The sequence below is a fragment of the Malania oleifera genome, chromosome 1, assembly GCF_029873635.1.
Source record: "Malania oleifera isolate guangnan ecotype guangnan chromosome 1, ASM2987363v1, whole genome shotgun sequence".
In the NCBI taxonomy this organism is placed as follows: domain Eukaryota; kingdom Viridiplantae; phylum Streptophyta; class Magnoliopsida; order Santalales; family Ximeniaceae; genus Malania; species Malania oleifera.
The window spans coordinates 98,747,321-98,766,972 of record NC_080417.1 but is presented as its reverse complement, the minus strand read 5'-3'; the positions used below and the strand labels follow the sequence as shown (position 1 = coordinate 98,766,972).

General features: G+C 37.8%; 1 protein-coding gene across 2 annotated transcripts in view; it reads left to right on the top strand.

Moving 5' to 3' along the window:
- The first annotated feature begins 7,412 nt into the window (after nucleotides 1-7,412).
- LOC131160001 (uncharacterized) overlaps nucleotides 7,413-19,652 on the top strand; it is a 71,653-nt gene continuing 59,413 nt past the window's right edge. The window contains exons 1-5 of one of the 2 annotated variants that reach the window (XM_058115275.1): nucleotides 7,413-7,579; nucleotides 11,470-11,500; nucleotides 11,612-11,685; nucleotides 11,988-12,053; nucleotides 12,158-12,229. In XM_058115275.1, the coding sequence (XP_057971258.1) occupies nucleotides 11,470-11,500; nucleotides 11,612-11,685; nucleotides 11,988-12,053; nucleotides 12,158-12,229 (243 nt within the window). In that variant the 5' untranslated portion in view covers nucleotides 7,413-7,579. The remainder of the gene's footprint in view (nucleotides 7,580-11,469; nucleotides 11,501-11,611; nucleotides 11,686-11,987; nucleotides 12,054-12,157; nucleotides 12,230-19,652) is intronic. The other variant, XM_058115286.1, reaches the window with a different exon arrangement.

Here is a 19,652-nt window from a genome sequence, read left to right as displayed (position 1 = left end):
ACTGAAACTGTGATACATGAATATCTTATATCATTAATTATCAAATCAATCATATCATTTTGCATATATACGTATATCATGAAAATCATCGGCCCATATGCTGGTATTTCACATTTTACCATAGCTCGACTCGTACATTGGCAAATCATATCAAAGCACAGCTCGTACGCTAGCAAATCATTCCTATAGCTCGGCTAGTATGCCGGCAAATCATATCCATAGCACAACTCGTACGCGGGTAAATCATTTCCATAGCTTGGCTCCTACGCCAACAAATCATACACATAGCTCAGCCCGTACGCTGGCAAATCATACACATTGCTCGGCCTGTACCCCGACAAATATATCAAAATCTCGGCCCATACGCCGGTTTTCCTTTATAAAAATCTGTATCATTCACACATTCTTAGAAAACCGTTTTTCATTATCATTTCTACTCATGCCACACGAAATAGGTTTTTCATATATCCAACATACCATTATTTTCAACAGTATTTTCCAAATATAAATCGTATATAAATATATATATTTCCCAGAAATCAGATGTTGTAATAATATAATACATTTTCATAAAATAACTAACTTAGTTTATCCCCTTACCTAAGTCTTGAAAAGCCCCTAAGAAAATCTGTCCCGCACCTACTGGGTTCCCTACTCAACACCCTGGAAACAACATTCCCTATAACTAAAGTTCAGCATTTCTACCCGTACTACGCTTTCTACAACTGTCAAATAACCAAATACTGAGTAGAAAGCCTTACCCTAGATTTGGATGGTTTCCAACTCAACCCCGCCAACGATCCGCTCCGATAAACTTGCAGAGAACTTTTTCAGGAGCGTCATGGTGGCTTCAAATCGTCGAACCAGCAGAAAATCGGCCCAAGATCTTAGAGAGAAGGGTAGGGAACTGAAGGGTAAGAGGGAGAGAAGTTCTGTGCAGGAAAATGACTGAAAAATCACATTTAACCCTACTTATATTGCGGGATTCGTCAACGAGCCACGTCACCTCATTGACGAGTCCTGTAGAAAGTTATTCGACGAACTTCAACCCTCGTCGATGAATTTCAGGGTTCCAAAAATCGTATCTCAGTATCTTTTTGTCAACAAGACGGGACTTCGTTGATGAGATCCTAAAGAACCCTCGTTGACGAAACCCCTGTGTTCGTCGACAAGGCCTAGGAAATTTCTTAGGATTATCCCATCCAAAATGCAACGTCGTCGACTACCTCCTTCTATTCCTATTTCCATTTTATTTTTTTATTATTATTTAAATACCATTATTCTTCCGGTCGTTACACTCCTAGTGCAGGAGAAGTCAATTTACGACAGAGGTTTGCATGTTTCAGTTTTAGAGGAAGCTTTGATTTGTTGTTGCTCTTTTGTGGAAATGATATACGATGTTGCTTGCCCAGCATGCAAGCTTCACAAGGCTCTGCAGTATCAACTACTACAGCTAAATCAACCACCATTTCCTTTCTCTACATCTCCTTTAAAACTGCATAGGAGATGTGTCCAAACCTTTCATGCCAAAGTCTGCTTGTTGTATCTCAAATTGTTGCAGCAAGTGCCACAAACTCATACAGGTTATTCTTTCGAATACCTTCACCCACAATGTTGCCATTGCTATCAATGATCTCAGCTTTTGTTTTCATAAATCATACTCCATAGTCACGGTCAGTGGTAGTAGCTACAGATAAAAGATTCCTCTTAATTTGGGGAACATAAAGGACATCTAAAAGAGTTTTACCTTGGTCATTCGTGTTTTTTAAGGAAATGGATCCAGTGCCATTTATTGGACACTTTGCATTATTTCCAACAATCACATTCATAGGTTCATGTAAAGGCTTAAGGGAGCCATACCAGTCCTTTTTGTTGGTCATGTGTCGGGAAGCTCCATTGTCAAGTACCCACGAGTAATCTCCTAGTACTGTTTGAGCAGTTGAGCACATTTCTTTTGTAACCATGAAAAGATCAAATTTTGGTTCAGCACAATTTGCTACCTGTCTGACATTCCGCGTAGGCTCCAACGTGCCATTCTTTTCATCATAGATACGTTTTCTACAATCTTTGGTTGCATATCCCTTTTTGTTACAGTAGTAGCACGTAACAGAATATCTCTTCTTTTTCTTTCCCTTATTCTCTTCAACATTATTGTCCTTGCCTTTGATCTGCATGGTGAAAGCATTACTGCTTTCATTTTCTTTGGTTCTCAGCCTCATCTCCTTCTATAGTAGTAAAGCACAAAATTCCTTAAAGGTTAGTGCAAGAGTTCTAATCTGCATGTTAAAAGCAGTTACCAAATTGTCATATTTTGATGGCAGCACTCAAATACATCTTCGAGCTAACTCCTCACTGGTCTTTGCTATGCCTACTAGCGCCATTTGATCACACAGATTTTTGATTATGGTCATGAATACTTTTGCCAATTCTCCGTCATGTAGCATTTCTGCAACAAGTTTATTCTCCAGGTTCTGAATGCGTGTCTGGTTCATTGTTTCATATTGATTCTTTATACCATTACAAGCATCTACAACCTTGGATGTATGCTAAATCAACGTAAGTATAGAATCAGATATACTTGTGACAATAGCACAAAGTGCATTTGCATTCCGCCTCTTCCATGCTTTGACGAGGGCAGCATCTGGAGGGATGATAACCTTAGGATTGGTGGGATCAGGCATGCCAATTGGTTCTAGATCCAAACCTTGAGCTATATCAAGTAGGTCATATGAATCTAAAATAGAACTCATCTTGAGCTTCCACAAAGTGTAGTTCGTGTTGTCTAACTTTCCTTTTGTGAATGCTGGTGGAGGTATCTGAAGTGCTGGTGGAGATGCAGTAGCGAAAGATGAAGTTTCTGCCATTGCAACTTCTCAACAATTATAGTTGTTTCTTCTTAGTAGCCTTCAGCTCTGATACCATGTAGAATAACAACACCAAGATCTATTTTGAAGAAACGATTGAAGAGATAACACAAAGTTTTATTACAACAATCGGATTACAACAATATGTCCAACCATGCACTCAGTAAATGAGCTTCAATGGCGAAAGGACAACAAATAGAAAATAAAAGAGGACATAATCTTGTAGTCGAGATGTATGTAGTGCTCCGGTGGGGGGGTCTTATTTATAGCCTCTAGTCCGTGGAAGAAGCACATGGGTGGCTCACCTACCATGGTAGGTGGTGGTAGCTGACCTACCATGGCTGACTTTGACATTAGTGACCGACTTTGACATTAGTGGTCGACTTTGAGATTAATGGTCATCTTTGACATTAGTGGTCGTCTTTGATATTAGTGACCATCTTTGACATATCGTGCCCACCATTCACACTGGATAGGTCATATCGTCTCGAGGGGCTTTGCCCCCATACCTCTCACCGGGTGCGCTACCCCTGGACCCTCATGTCTTGGAGGGGAACATCTTCTGTCTTCATAGTACCATTGCGGTCCACCGCTTTGACCTTTTCTGAACCATACGTTAGATAAGTCTGTCAATTAACTCGTGGGAGGTGGGCATTGCACACATATACACCAACACTGCTAGCTAGGGGCATGTGAGGGAGAGTATGAGTCCGTGTGCAATACACGTGCTATTGGTACCAAAGAAAGATGGATCATAGAGGATGTGCGCAGACTGTAGAACCATCAATAAAATCACTGTAAAGTATCGCCATCCTATCCCTATACTAGATGACATGTTAGATGAACTACATGTCTTTTACATCTTTTCTAAAATTGATTTAAAAAGTGGCTACCATCAAATAAGAATGAAACTGGGTGATGAATCGAAAACTACATTTAAGACAAAGTACAGTTTGTATGAATGGATGGTTATGCCATTTGGTCTCACCAATGCACCTAGTGCTTTCATGCGCTTGATGAATCATGTGTTGCGTGCATTTATAGGCAGATTTGTTGTTGTCTACTTTGACGACATCCTAGTGTCTAACAAGAATATTGATGATCACTTAGATCATTTGAAAAGTAAAACTGGATATTCTTATAAAAGTAAAATTGTTTGCTAACCTAAAGAAATGTAATTTTTGCATGGAAAATGTTATTTTCTAGGGTTATATGGTGAGTGCAAAGGGTGTAGAAGTGGATGAGGAAAAGGTGAAAGTAATAAAAGATTGGCCAACACTTAAATTTGTAGCTTATGTATGTAGTTTTCATGGGTTGGCTAGTTTTTATAGGCAGTTTGTGAGAGGTTTTAGCACCATTGTTGCACCTTTAACTGAAGTGATAAAAAAGAACGTGGGGTTTAAATAGGGTAATGCACAAGAACATGCCTTTAAAATGCTTAAAGATAGGTTATGTTATGCTCCATTGTTGCTTTTACCTGATTTCACTAAAACTTTTGAGATTGAATGTGATGCCTTCGGGATTGGTATTGAAGTTGTTTTGATGTAGGATAAGCGTCCCATTGCATTTTTTAGTGAAAAGCTCAATGGGGCAGCATTGAACTACTCCACGTATGATAAAGAACTGTATGCCTTTGTGAGGGCATTGGAGATGTAGCAACACTACTCGTGGCCTATAGAATTCGTGATCCACTCTGATCATGAATCATTAAAACATTTGAAGGGGGAAGGTAAGCTAAATCATTGCCACGCCAGATGGGTAGAGTTCATCGAAACCTTCCCATATGTCACTCAGTACAAGCAGGGAAAAGAGAATGTCGTGGCTGATGCGCTTTCTCGCATATATACCTTATTTACTACACTTAGCATTACGCTATTGTGTTTTGAGTACATAAAGGATTTATATGCTAAAGATTCTGATTTTGCTAATATGTATGAGGCATGTGATAAAGTTGCGTTTAATAAATTCTATAGGCATGATGGATATTTGTTTAGGGAGAATAGACTTTGTGTGCCTAACTGCTCCTTAAGAGAATTACTTGTGCGAGAGTCACATAATGGGGGTTTGATGGGACATTTTGGGGTACAAAAGACTTAGATATTCTGCATAAACACTTCTTTTGGCCACATATGCGTAGATATGTAGAAAGAGTGTGTTCTAGATGCATTTCATGTAAACAAAGCTCGATGTATTTCATGTAAACAAGCTAAGTTTAAGATCTTACCTCGTGGTCTTTATACTCCTTTGCCTGTACCTAGTGAACCTTGGGTATACATTTCAATGGATTTCATATTAGGGTTGCCTAGGTCCAAAGGGGATATTGACTATATATTTGTGGTGGTTGATAGATTTTCTAAAATGACACTTGATTCCTTACCATAAAACTAATGATGCCACAAATATAACCAATTTATTCTTTAGGGACATTGTGTGATTGCATGGCATTCTTAGGACAATTGTGAGTGATAGGGATGTTAAATTCCTTAGCTACTTTTGGAAGGTTTTGTAGCGAAAGTTAGGAACTAAGCTATTGTTTTCTACTATTTGTCATCCTCAAATCGATGGTCAAACCAAAGTAGTTAATCGAATTTTAGCTACCTTATTGCGTGCGGTCGTGCAAAGGAATTTAAAATCATGGGAAGAATGCATAACACTTGTTAAGTTTGCTTATAATAGAACTATGCATGCCTCTACTAATTTTTCTCCATTTGAAATTATTTATGGTTTTAATCCTTTAACTCCATTGGATTTGATGCCGCTACTTGTGAATGAGCTAGCTAGCTTAGATGGACGACACAAGGCTGACTTGGTGAAGAGGATCCATGAACAAGCATGGCAATACATCAAAAATAAGAACTGACAATATTCATCTCAAGCCAATAAAGGGCGCAAGTTCGTTACTTTTGAACTAGGAGATTGGGTACACGTGCATATGAGAAAAGAAAGGTTTCCTACTAAAAGGAAAACAAAGCTACACTTGAGGGGTGATGGACCTTTTCAAGTGCTAGAAAAGATCAACGACAATGCATATAAGTTGGATCTACCCGGTGAGTATAAGGTCAATGCAACTTTCAATGTTTCCGATTTATCCCCTTCTGATGTAGGTGATGATTCGAGGACAAATCCTTTTGAGGAGAGGGGGAATCATATGAACCAACAAGCCCCGATTGCACAAGATGATCTGCACATGCCAAGTGGACCCATCACAAAAGCTAGAGTCAAGAAGGTCAAGGAGGCTATTGAGAAGTTGCTTGAGCAAGAGTTGATTAGGGCCATGGACACTAAAGAAAATGACTTTCTTGAAGAGTCTAAGATGGTAAATTGTCTAAAGACGTGTGAAACTAGAAACTTAAGCTAATAAGGGTTGTTTGGAGAATTTTTATTGTTTTAATTAAAGTATGAGTTAAATAGTAGGCCAATTGTGTAAATTAAGCATGACACGTGACTTGCACATGTTTCATTAAATAACATGACTCATGACATGTGACCTTAACCTATTTCATTAAATGATATGACATGCTTAAGGTTTTGTGGGGCTATTTTATTGGTCAGATTGATGTCATAACCTATTTTTATTAACTAGACTGATGTCACGAGTTTCTTTTATTTTCTATAAGTAGCTAACTCTCTGTTATATTGAAAGAGAAATATTTTTGGCTGAATACAATTTCGAGTGAGATTTATTTCTCTTCAAGTTCTTCATTGAACTTTCATCGAACTTATCAAAGGTGCTACCTTTGTGGCATTCATCCATTAATTTGATATTCTTAATTTGTGTTTCACGTCAAGCAATATGTCAAGGATCCACTACCATGTCGAATCTTATTTTGAGTTTGGGGTTTTGATAAAACTAAACATATTTCACCAAAATTCTTTCACACTCATAAACTTCTGAAGAAAGGAGATGTTGATATTTGCAAAATTTGTTTAAGTGACAACTCAGTAGATCTATTTACAAAAGTATCGTCAACTTCAATTTTCAAAAAACATGTACATAATATTGGAATTCGACAACTAAAGACATTTTTTAATTGACTGTATTTTTGAGGGGAAGTATGAATACTGTACTCTTTTTCTTTCATTAAGGTTTTGTCCGATATGGTTTTCTTTAGTGAAGATTTTAATGAAGCATATTCATAGTGTATAGTCATAAAAAGGAAAGTGTTGTAAAACGTGTATATTATACATATGGATGACTATTTTGAGAATAAGTTATAATTTTGGTATGCTCATATAATGATTCATTATGGAATTGATTTTTGGGATGCCAATATAATATTTACTCATATAAGAACATATTTTACAATCAAAATTGAGGAAAAAGAAGATGATCAGTAACAACTAGTTCCTAAAAAATTAGACTACTGAATTTATATAATTTTATATTTTTTTACTTTAATTTTTTTATAATTATCTTTTTATTTCATTTATAACATATTGCATTCCTTTTATTAAAATTATACCGCAAATATATTTTGACCCTTGGCACTTAATTTTTTTTTTAAAATTTATTTATTTTTAATATCTATATGCATTTTACTAGCAGTAGGGGAAAAAATAAAAACGAAAATAGGGGGAAGGGTATTTTTCTCGGGCAATTAGCAGAGCTTTCTCTAATTCACGGTCGCAGGGTGACGGCCTCCCAACAGAATCATTCTTTGGTCTTCCCCGTCGTCGTCCCGGTCTCGTCGTTTTAGCGTTCTCAGTTCTGACAGGTACGGTGCATTAACCTCTCTTCACTGTTTATTTGACAGCATTTTCAGTCCGTTTGGTTTGCAGGAAAACCAAAGAAAATGAAAGAAAAATTGTGTGATAGTATTGTTTTTTCGGTCTTGGACAGTGAAGAGTATTAGCTTCAATACTTTATTTTCTTTAATCTTCCTACTTATTCTCCACAACCAAATGGGCTTCTATTTGATTTTGTATATGCGTGTGTACGTGTGTGAAAGAGAGGTCCGTATCAATGTGTGAGAAACCCGGGAAGACTCAGTTTTGTGAAGTGCTCTACTAAACCTAACCACCTCCGCAAGTTTTAATGTGCATTGCAAGAGATAATATATAGAACAAAGTTTAGAAATGTCTTTCTTGTCACAGATGTGGTTTCAACCTTCGTTCCATATTATTTTCAAGGCTTAAACTAACTTGAGTTTAATTGAAGGACTAAGCTCCAGTTTTTGGAGACGTTTTTTTTGTTTAACTTTCCACGTTGCACTTCAATTTTATTTTATTTTTTTTGGATAAAAGAAAGGAGTACAATAAAGAAAAGGGAAAAAGAAAACCTAGGGAGAACAAGATATCCTCCCATTGCAAAAGGAAAGTAGCTGAACAAGAACAAAGTAAATACAAAACAAATCAATAGAGTAACATCAATCAATCCCGCCGCATGTCTTCCAAGAAACATACTGGAAGAATCCATTTGCTGAGCACCAAAGGAACACAAGGAAGACCACTATGCTCCAAAGGATATTACTGGAAGTGGCAACACCTTGAAAGAGTCTAGCATTTGTTTCCTACCTAATGCACCAAATAATAGTGAGGACAGTGCATTGCCACCAAACTTCCCTCTCTTTCCTCTTACTAAAACATAAAAAAATAATGATACAAAAATGCTCCAAAGAAGTTGGGCATATGCAATTTCACCAAATATCCAAACAAGTTATCCCAAAGACCCAAGGGAAGGGACAATATAAAAACAAATGAGAGTAATTTTCCCCATTCCTAAAATAGGGGACACGATGTGAGACATGGTATTGTTAGGTCTTCACTTATGAAGTAAATTATTCGTAAATCAAGAGGAGGGCAGACCTAGAAAAGGCCTTGATCTTTGAAAGAATTTTAGCTTTCCAGATTAGAGAATGAAGAGCAAAGGGGCTAATATTAGGGTCATGGATTGAACAAGAAAAGGAAGACTTGCACAAGAAATCCTTAGAAGAATCTAGACTCCAAACATGTTTATCACTACTTGGACACAAATAGAATCAAGCACAATAGTCAAAGAAGCAATCTCACTAGTTTCTCTCTCATTGAGATTCTTCCCAAAATGAAAATCCCAAGAAGGAGCATCTCTTGCAAAAAAAGGAAGATGGCACTAAGTGACTCATGAAGGTTAGATAAATGGAAAATATGAGGGAAACCAATAGGCAAAGGTACATTCCCAATCCAATTACCCCCTAAAAACGGATTCTCTCCTCATCACCCACTTTATAACAAACATTAGGAAAAAAATTGAGGCATCGATAGACAGATATGAGACATAATTCCCAAGAGTTTGAGTTAGTGATATTAACTCCTGTCTCCTGCAATAGCATCCCACCCATTTTGTAAAAAAGTCCAAATCTACTATGAATTAGCTTGTTCCAAAGAGAGTTATGTTCTAAAGGAACACCATATCCACTTCCCCACCAAGGAAATGTTTTTAGACATCAAATTGCCTAGACTAAGGCCTCTTTCTCTCTTAGACCTGCTCACAATGTTCCACCCTACTAAATGAGCTCTCTCCTGCTCGCCAGCCCCCAAAGGCAAAAGTTCTCTCATCAACTTCTCTAATCTTTGAGGAACTCTCACCGGGATTCTATTGAGGAATAAATAATACAAGGGGATAGAAGAAAGACAAGCATGGGTTTGAGTAATACAGCCCTCTAAAGTGCAAAGCGCACATTTCCACCCATCCAACCACCTAGCAATTATGTAAGACTGGTTCCCAAAAAGTATTAGCAGTGAGATTGGCCCCTAAAGGAACTCCTAAGTAGGTAATAGGCCAACTCAGAACACTGCAACCTGCCAACCTAGCAAAAGAGCTCAGGTCAATGCCTATTCCCACAATACCTCTCTTAGAATGGTAGCACATTAGAGAAGTTGCTCCTAATCCTCCAAGAGAAAGAGAATTGTATCATTGGCCAACTAAGGGTGAGAAATGGGGCAGATCCTCATTACCCACCTTAATCCCTTCCACCAAGCCTTTTTCAACCCTTCCATCAATCATCCTGCTTAAAGCATCTGCCACTATAGTAAAAAGAGTGGAGTGGGGTTGGTGGGGTGGGGTAGGGGATTACTCTGCCTAAGACCTCTAGAAATTCAAAATCAAGCTCAGATTCCCTATTAATTAAGACAGGAAAAACCACTGAGGTGAGACACCCACGAATCCACTTCCTCCATAACCTATCCATAACTCTATCAAAGAAATCTCAACTAACTCGGTCATTGGCTTGCTGAAAATCCAATGTCAAAACCAAGCCCCTTCTTCTTTCTTCCAATTGCGTCTTCAATTGCCTCATGCTACCAACACAGCATCTAAGATCTATCTTTCACCAATAAAAGAACTCTGATTATGGGAGACGGTATCCCCAAGAGTGTTGCTAATCTCTTGTTAGTAAAAATCATCTAAACACTTGTAACCAAATTAATTGATCTAAAGTCTTTAACTAGTAGCAGAGTCTTTTTCAGGAACCAAACTAACAAATGTGGAATTGAGACTCCTACCAATCATCCGGTTGTCAAAGAATTTATCAAAGACTCTGGAAAGACCATCCTTCAAAAAATCCCGATGATCCTGAGGCCATCATAAAGCATCTGGCCTTGGAGTTTTCTCTCTATCCATCTCAAACACAGACCTCTAATCTCCTCCTCCTCAAAATACCTCCCAAGCCAGTCCTCTTTGTCACTCTATATGGGGCATCTACCCAACCCCTCAATCATTGCTCTTCGTGCATCCTTGTCTGAATATAATTTCCTACAGAAATATGCATTCATACCTGTAAATGATCAGAATCCCTAGTAATCAACTGCTGCTCATTGTTGGTTCTTTAATAAAATTCTTTTTCCTCCTGCCGCTTGAATGTAAAATCTGAAACACATTGATATCAAGGAAAATGATTCATTTTTTTTTTAAATGAATAATTTATTAGGTAGCAAGACTTGGGGTTCTTCTGAACATATGCAGTGACACTGGGCCTATTAGTTTGTTGGATGTGCCCATGCTGAATTTTGTTTTCTTTGTTTTCCTCATTAAGAAAGAATAGAATGCCAAAGGGTGTGTAACAGAGTTCAAATGCAGTATTTGGAGAAACTATTAAATATTAAAAAAATTTTCATTGAGCCCTCACCTTAGGTCTTAAAGCTTTTAGGTTAAATGGTTCTTTAAAATGGTATTAATCTGCTTTGGCTATTGCTTTAGAATTTGGATCCTGGGCTTCCTGTTCTTCTGATTAAATATCAAATAGATGGCAGGCTGTTGCCAGTCCACTTTTCTAGCTCAATGGGCTTGTGCGGGAAGGGGCTTTCAAATATTAATCCAGTCCTTGTTCTTCGCCTATGGTTCTTCAATAGAAACTTATATTTGTCCATTTTCAAATTTTTGTGTCAATGTAGGATGAAGGCTGTTGATCAATTTGTTGATCTATAGAAATGCATTTTAATTTTAGATATTTCAAATCTAGATGAGTGGATTTAATTTGCGATTGCATATTATGATGACACTACCTGATTCTTCAAGTTGAATTGCTGTCTCCATCTTGGATGGGAAGTGTTATTTCGCAATGGCTTGTGTATTCTATTCCATATTTAGCATTAGGGTGAGAATTATGCTTTCTCTCTATATGTCTTGCAGATGAAGTCAGATTATCATTCAATGGACTCTGGTAATCTTCCCCCTCCTTTTTGTACATGCTTGTGTGAACACGTCTCTGTTGGATACGTGCTTTAGTCGATTTTTGTTATATAATTTTGTGCTTCTTTTGTGTACTGAGAAGAGCATGTAAACAAAGGTTCAGAGGTTTTTGTTGGTGGGTTGGCTCGCGCTGTTACTGAGAGCAAGATTCACGAGGTTTGTCATCTACTTAATAGGCACAATGCACACACACGTATAATTAATTTTTTTTTAAAGGAGGCATTATAATTTCATTATGATGTTTCTGAAGTATCAATTCTTGGTTGGTTTGCAATTGTTTGAGCTCAATCAAAATGGGAAAAATGGATATGAGTTTGCTCAACTGGACTTAAGCAGTTTTGCTATTATTTTTTGTCAAAAGGCTGGGGGTTGAGTTGGTTTAGGGCATTTGTGTTGCCATCTGTATGGTCCAAACTGTCTCTTGCTAAGTTGTTTGTGGCTTTTGATTCTCCTTACAGGTGTTTGCTAGTTGTGGGGAAATTATGGAAATACGTTTAATGAAGGACCAACATGGCAACTCAAAGGTTTTATTTTCTTGTCATATTTACACATGTTTTTTGTGATGCTTAAATTTATTAGCTACTTTATTGTGGTATTTTGAGTTTTTTTTTTTTTCCATTTCTTACAGGGATATTGTTTTGTACGTTTTACAATGAAAGAGGCTGCTGATAAAGCTATAAAAGAAAAGTCTAATTTCCTGGTAAAATAAGTACTGGACAAAGCAGTTATATGGTTGTAATTTTTTAAAAGCAAACTCTACATTTACAATTTACAACTATTGTTTATAAATTTCATTTTAAATCTGGGATTGTTTTTTACATGGTGATTTTGTTACATTTTCTATTTTTGGACTGTCTGATCTGTGAGGAACAAAGTTCTAATCTTTTAGTTGTTTTGCCTGTAATGGCATTATGCTTATTGCCTTTTCAATTTAGTGATGCTTGAGCCCCTTCATGCCAACCCTCAAGTGATTGAACTAGATGTTAATGGAACTGGTTCTTGTTTCCCATCAGTGTTAAATCAATGTTGTAACAATTTCAACTTTTCGTTTTAGATGTTGAGATGGAGTTTGGATGGTATTTCAGATTGGCTATTTGCAGTAATTTTTTTATTAGTAAAAACGAGGTAGCATCATTAAATGGGCACCAAAAGTTTGCCAATCGAAGTGCTAACCACTCACAACTCAAAAAATAAACAAGATCTAGAACAGCATGTGTATTCATATCACTGTTACCATCGTTACAAAAAATAAAGTTTGTAGGCATCTTCTTTAAGCTGCAAGATCCTTCAAAGGTTCTCACATTTCTTTCCCTGCACACAGCCCAAAAAAACAATGAGGGAGACAAACTGTTCTCAACCGATTTTGAGGCCTCATTAAACCCATTTACTCTTGGGTAATAGAATCAGTCTTCAATCAGGAAAGACCTACTATAAAGCTTGTTGTATGGCAATTCTCTGTAAGCCCAAGGACAGTGAAGTAGGAGATCTCCTTCTTTGTATAATAGCATCTGTTCCCCAATATTTTGATTATTTTCCCTCTTTCTGTAAATTGTCAATAGTGATAATTTTCTTTCAGTCTGTCTCCCAGGGAAGGCAACTTTCAGGGGGAAAACATTATGGCAGTCTCCATTATTTGGCTCTGTGATCACCTTATAGAAAGATTTCATACTGAGATTGCCTCCCCTAGTTAGTATCCATTTAACCATATCCTCCCTGTAACTATCTATTTTTGCCTCATTTAAACATCCAAAGAAGTTGTCGAAGTGTTCTATAACCAGACTTAAGTAATGTTCCAAACTGCCTTGTCATGCGCCCAATTTATGCTGTCTGCAACCAAAGCATCCCTCTCCCTGGCAACCAAAAGAGCTGTGGGAATTGGCTTTTGAGTGGTTGATTCCCACTCCAAGTATCATGCTAGAAAAGTATAGAATTTACTTTCCTGACCACAAGAGTCACATATTGCCAAAATTCGTCTCTGTAGTAAGCTGAAAAAGCTGGGCACTTGCATACCTATGATTTATAAACACATCTTACGGGCTCTTAATTTTCATAATTTATAATTGCAAACCTCCTTTTTTGATGGATTTTATATTCCTAAATAGTGCTGCAAACACCAATAAATATACTGTTGGTGTAGCAAGTGGGGCATTTGTGCAATTATAAAAATTTAGAGCATTGTTTATAAATCATACATATGTATGATTGTTGTTAGAGAAAGAAAAGAGAAGAGAAGAATTTGTTGTAATATGAGAACCTAAACAAATGTTTGGTCTCCATTTATATATCTCATTGACATCAATGATAGTTGTACCTTCACTGACATATCATAACAATTAAAGTAACACATGGTAACCTGTAGCACTCCCTCTCAAGATGAAGCGTATATATCATATGCTGGAGCGTATATATCATATGCCGGAGCGCATATAACCTGGGCACCTGCAGGGACTTAGTGAACAAATCAGCTATTGATACACTGAATTCACAGAAGTTGTTGCAGTGAGCTTCTGCACAGGTTTTTCCCAAACAAAAACCACAATCAACTTCAAAGTGTTAATTCTCTCATGAAAAACTGGATTGGAAGTGATATGAATGGCAACTTGATTTTCAGTTTTCGCACATCAAATTCATACTGTGAATGTGAAAAACTAATCTCTTTCAACATATTCCTCAGTCAAACTAGTTCACAAGTAGTATGGGGCCTATGGTCTATGACTGTAATCATATTCTGCTCTCTACAGTGCAATGGCAGCCTCTTCTTTCTTTTCCAAGAGACTAAGTTGCCACCAACAAACACACATGATATTATTGTGAACCCCTGTTAAAGGGTGATCTGACCGTTTCTGCATCTGTTTGCCCCAAAACATGAGTATGGCCATGGGGCTGATTCAAGAAGCCTCTTTCAGGCGCACATTTGAGATATTACAAGAGGTGGATGACATCATCCTTGCGACTCATTCTGGTATAATCAAGGAAATGACTCACAATACTTATTGCAAAATGTATGTCTGGCCGAGTGATTGTGATAGTTTAACTTTCCAATAAGTCTTTGGTGAGGATCAGCCAACAAGTTGCCTACATATGACAACAACTTATTGCCATGATCCATGGGTGTTTCAATAGGCTTGGGTCCCAATAGTCCCGTCTCATTTATTAAGTCCAGAACATATTTTCTCTGTGACATGATAGTCCCCCTTGGAGATCTAGGTCCTCAATTACTAAGAAGTACTTTGATGGTTTTAGATCCTTAGTTTGGAACTTTGTTTGCACTTTGCAAGAATTGCTTTACTTGTTGTATACACCAAGTATTATTATCTACGATTACAATATCATCCAAACGCTCCATTAGTGAGATTTTACTCGCAGTAGTATGACTGTAGAATACAAAGTGATATACCACATAACTTTGAAGACCAAACTCAACTCCATTGCACTGGATCTACCAAACCACGCTTTATGGGATTCTTCAAGCTAAACAGAGATTCTGTTTTTTTTTTTTTTTTCAAAGTAAAACGACACACTTATTTAGACTCCCCCTGAGCAACAAACCTGAGAGGTTGTTTCACATAGACTTACCCTGGAAGACCACTGTGTTTGGAAGCATTTTTCACATCCAACTGGTGGAGGGGGTCTTAGGGGCCAATGAGATGCAGTAGCTAAAGAGATAAGAGATGCACTGATGTAAGTTTGGCTATGGAAGACCCATTTGAATAATCCAAACCATATGACTGAGTATACTTGTTAGTGACAAGTCTTGCCTTCAAGCAGGCAATGGAATCATCAGGATTGATTTTCACAGTATACATCCAGTGACACTCAACCATGAGCTTATGATAAAAAATTGGCATAAGCACCAAAGTATCCTTTGCCTACAAGGCATGCATCTCTTCGTACATGGAACTTGGAAGCTCTCCATTAAGAGTGAGACAAGGCTTTAGATACAGACTTGGGAAGAGAAGCAAAGGATAAGGAAGAAATACAATAATAATATGAGGTGACAATAGGTCATAACACACAAAGTTAGAGATAGGACGCTGTGTACAAGCACGTTTACCTTTTTGAACAATAGGAAGATCAATATCACAAGAAATAGGATGAGCAGACAAGGAGGTGAATATATGACAATAGAGTCTGGGGGTGTCCATCTTACTTTGAGTCGTTATTGTGCATACACCTAAAAGTTAGAATGATCCATATGACAGGAAGGATTCTACGGGAGTTAAGGCCTAGGATGATGACTAGGCACTAGGCAAGGATAATAAGCTGGTGAGCCAGCACCAGGTATATTGGGTAGTGGCTTTCTTATCAAAATCTGTATGTCTTAAAAAGTCAAAGTTGTAGGGAGCGGACATTAGAAAGTAATGTCATGAGAGATATAGAAATGATACAAGGTAGGGCTCTAGCATCAAATGCATAGAAAAACACACTTAGGAGCATGAAGATCCAACTTCAACTTTGATGGATGAAAGGGGACTCAATCAAATTTATGGGGAGGTTAGAGAACAACAAAGCATCAGCAAAAAAAGCAAAGTAGGATATTTTACACCCAAGGGTAGAATATGGCATTCTATTGATAAGAGAGCAAGCAGTCGGCAACGTCATTCCAAAAAACTTTTGAGTACATTAAATTGATACAATAGAGTATGAATAGCTTCAAGAATATTTGTATTTTAACTTTTGTTTTGTTGTATAGTGCAAGCACAAGATATTTGGTGAATCATGCTCTTGGTAGTCGTATTGGTAGTGAATTGGGAGTTGAGCATTGTCACTATGAGGGATTCAAGCAGACATTAAATTTAGTTTTGACTTTAGAATAGAAAGCACAAAAGATAGTAAATAACTGAACACTCTTCATTAGATGGAGCCAAGTAATCCTTGGGATAGTCATCAATGAAGGTAACAAAATATTGAAAACCCAACCTTGAAGGAACATGAGTAGAATCCCAAACAATAAATTAGACTAATACAAGGGGGTTGATAGCCTGTTAATTGATTCAAGAAGCAAGAGGAGCATGATGATGCTTTCCTAGCTGACTTGACTTGCACTCTAAAGTAAACAGAGGAATCAAACCAAAAACCAACTGCTTTAATTTGTCCAAAGGGGGATGATTGCAATGATAATGAATCTAAAGTGAATAATAGTAGAGTTGGGAAAGAAGGTGATTGAAAAATTCCTCTTGTTAATAGACGTAAGATTAAAGGGAAATCTAGGAATGTAACAGAATATAGAAAGGCATTGGAGGTAGGGTTTATTGTCCTTGTTCCCTTAACTGCGGAACTAGACCCATTGGCACCACACCGGGTGAGTCAAGAATGCTAGAGTCTAGAAAAAGGATTATTTGCATCTGTCATATGATCAGTGGTAGAAGAGTCTATGACTCAAGGTCTGTATGAAGAGGTGTGGGATGACAAACAAGCTGTATGGTTATCTATTTGAACAAGAGATGCAACAGGAAGAGATGTGTGTTGAGACACCTGATATTTGTAGACACTTGGAACATTCTCCCTTTGGTACCAACACAATCTGCGGTTCTCCAAATGTTTAAAAAATAGAGAAGAGTTAGTGGTCAGTCATGGTAGCATGAGCAACCCTAGAGGATTTGTAATGAAGATATCAGAATTGGTCAATGTGTGACCTCCATGTCCAAAATGACTGGCCTTCTGTGGTGCACCTCTACTAAGTTCATATCTACCACCACGAGTGCTAGAACTACCTTGAGAACCTCTTTTACCTCTTGACTGTGTACTTGAATCCCCTCTAGTGATAAAAGAAGATGTATCTGTAGTAGCAATGGGGGTAACAGAACTAGGGTTGCTCACAATATGGGTGCAGGAGGTGGCATGAAACACATGTGAGTAAATTCAATGAAGGATGGCAATTCTGCGCTTTACAAATTTTGTGAGAAGATCGACTCAAATTCAAACATTCTAGGATTGGAAGAATTGTCATCTGTTCCCAATGTTTCCGCATTTCACAAATATCTGTAGCTATATGCTGCAATGTTGCACGATATTGTGGATGGGCTTCATCTTATCCAAGTATTGGGTTACATTTTTGTCTCCCTGTTGTAACTGAACAATCCACCTTGTCACACATATAGGACAAATTTCTTGGGTTTACTTGTTTAGCATAATCCCATAACTCCCTAGCCATTCCCAGGTGCATACAATTGTAGCAATTCGGTATTTTATGGAGTTCCACAATGAGGAAACAATCAGTGTCTTCTTGGTCCTATGATTTTTTTTTTTATTATTAGCATGAGGATCTGATTGAAGAAGGTGCTCGAGCTTAACTAGGCTAGTAAAATATAAATTGATTGCTTTAGACCATTGCAAGTAGTTGTTTACCATTCAACTTTTTAGTTGTAATTGTTGAAGATCTACTGCATATGGAAAGCTGCAATTCTCGGCAACTCTAAATGTAGAGTGTGCCGAGAATCACAATTGGTGTGTCCTAAATTAAACTTGCCTTATTAGCTATAATTTCCTAGAATTAATTGTATAGAGTGTGAGTTGATTTCTTTCTATTTATAGGGACCTGACTTTATGTATAAAAGCAGCAGTATGTAATGACATTATATGCAACATAATATAGAAAGTCATTCATTAGTTTTTTCTACTTGGCATCAGAGCCTAAGATTTTTAACACCCTAGCCTCGCAGTCTTGAAAAAATTCCTGGCCACACATTCCATCCCTGGGAAAACCCTAGCCACCATCAACTTCTCGAGCACAAAGACTTAGAATCGAGAAAAAGGTTCGGTCGCCACCCCCTTCTCAAGCAAAACCCTAGCTGCCGCACATCCCTACCCACTTGCAACCAGAAACCTCACAAATCACCATGTCTATTGATAGTAAACATCTCATGTCAAATATGCAATTCAACAGGCGGCATGATCAATCCAACCTCCTGATGGTGTTTGAGAAGCTGAATTCCACCAATTATGTCAATTAGGCACAATCAATCAAGATGACCATCTTAGGGAAGAGCAAGTTGGGATATCTAGATGGCTCTAAGAAGAGGCCAGGAGAAGATGAAGCTGCTGCAGTCTTAGAATCTTGTGCAACAAAGTGTATTTTCCTTGGGTAATCAATGTTTCACAAAGGGTACATGTATTATTGTCCATAGACTCGTATGCTATTTATTAATAGAGATGTCACCTTCCACGAGTTAGTCCCATTTTACCTTCCTACTGCTCAGCAGGGGGAGAATAGGGTCAATCCCGAGCAGTTCTGGAGTCCTAATCAAGGTCTAGATCAAGTCTCTATGCTAATTGCTATGCCTACCCACGTGCAGGAATATGAAACTATCACAAAACACCCTGACTTGCGGCCTAAACAGTTTGACCACTTGCAACTTGAACACCACCCTGACCTGTGGATTGATCTCCTGCAATTTGAACATGCACTTGGAGACATCCTACCACGAGAGACTTTGCGACCTGAACTTGAACCCACAGAGAGCCTGCAGCAGATTGACTCTTCTAAATTTCCAAAAACAGTAGAGTTTTTGACATACCAGAGAAGGAGAAAGACACTACCAATACCAGACAAAGAACCAGGCACAACTGAACCCATTCATTCCTTACGAGATCTCTTGGATGCAATAGAGGAAAGTATATCTGAAGGCACAAACTCAACTTTAGATTTACACAATGAACTTGATATGCCTATTGCTATTAGGAAGGGGGTTCGAACATGCACTAAACATCCACTATCAAATTATGTATCCTATCATAGGCTTGGACTAGTGTTTAAATCTTTCACTACCAAGCTAACAAGTCTTTCCATTCCAAAGAAAGTGACAGAGGCACTTCAACAGTACAATTGGCGAAAAGCAGTATTTGAAGAGTTGGGAGCGTTAGAAAAGAATCAGACGTGGAAGTTGTGCACACTACCAAGAGGAAAAAGGGCAATTGGCTGCAGATGGGTATTTGTAGTAAAGTATAAACCAGATGGAAGTGTTGCAAGGTTCAAAGCACGCCTAGTAGCTAAAGGATATACTCAAACTCCAGGTGTTGATTACTTTGAAACCTATTCTCCCATGGCTAAGATTAATATAGTTAGAATCCTCCTGTCTCTAGCAGCAAATCTGGATTGGGAACTGAAACAGTATGACGTTAAG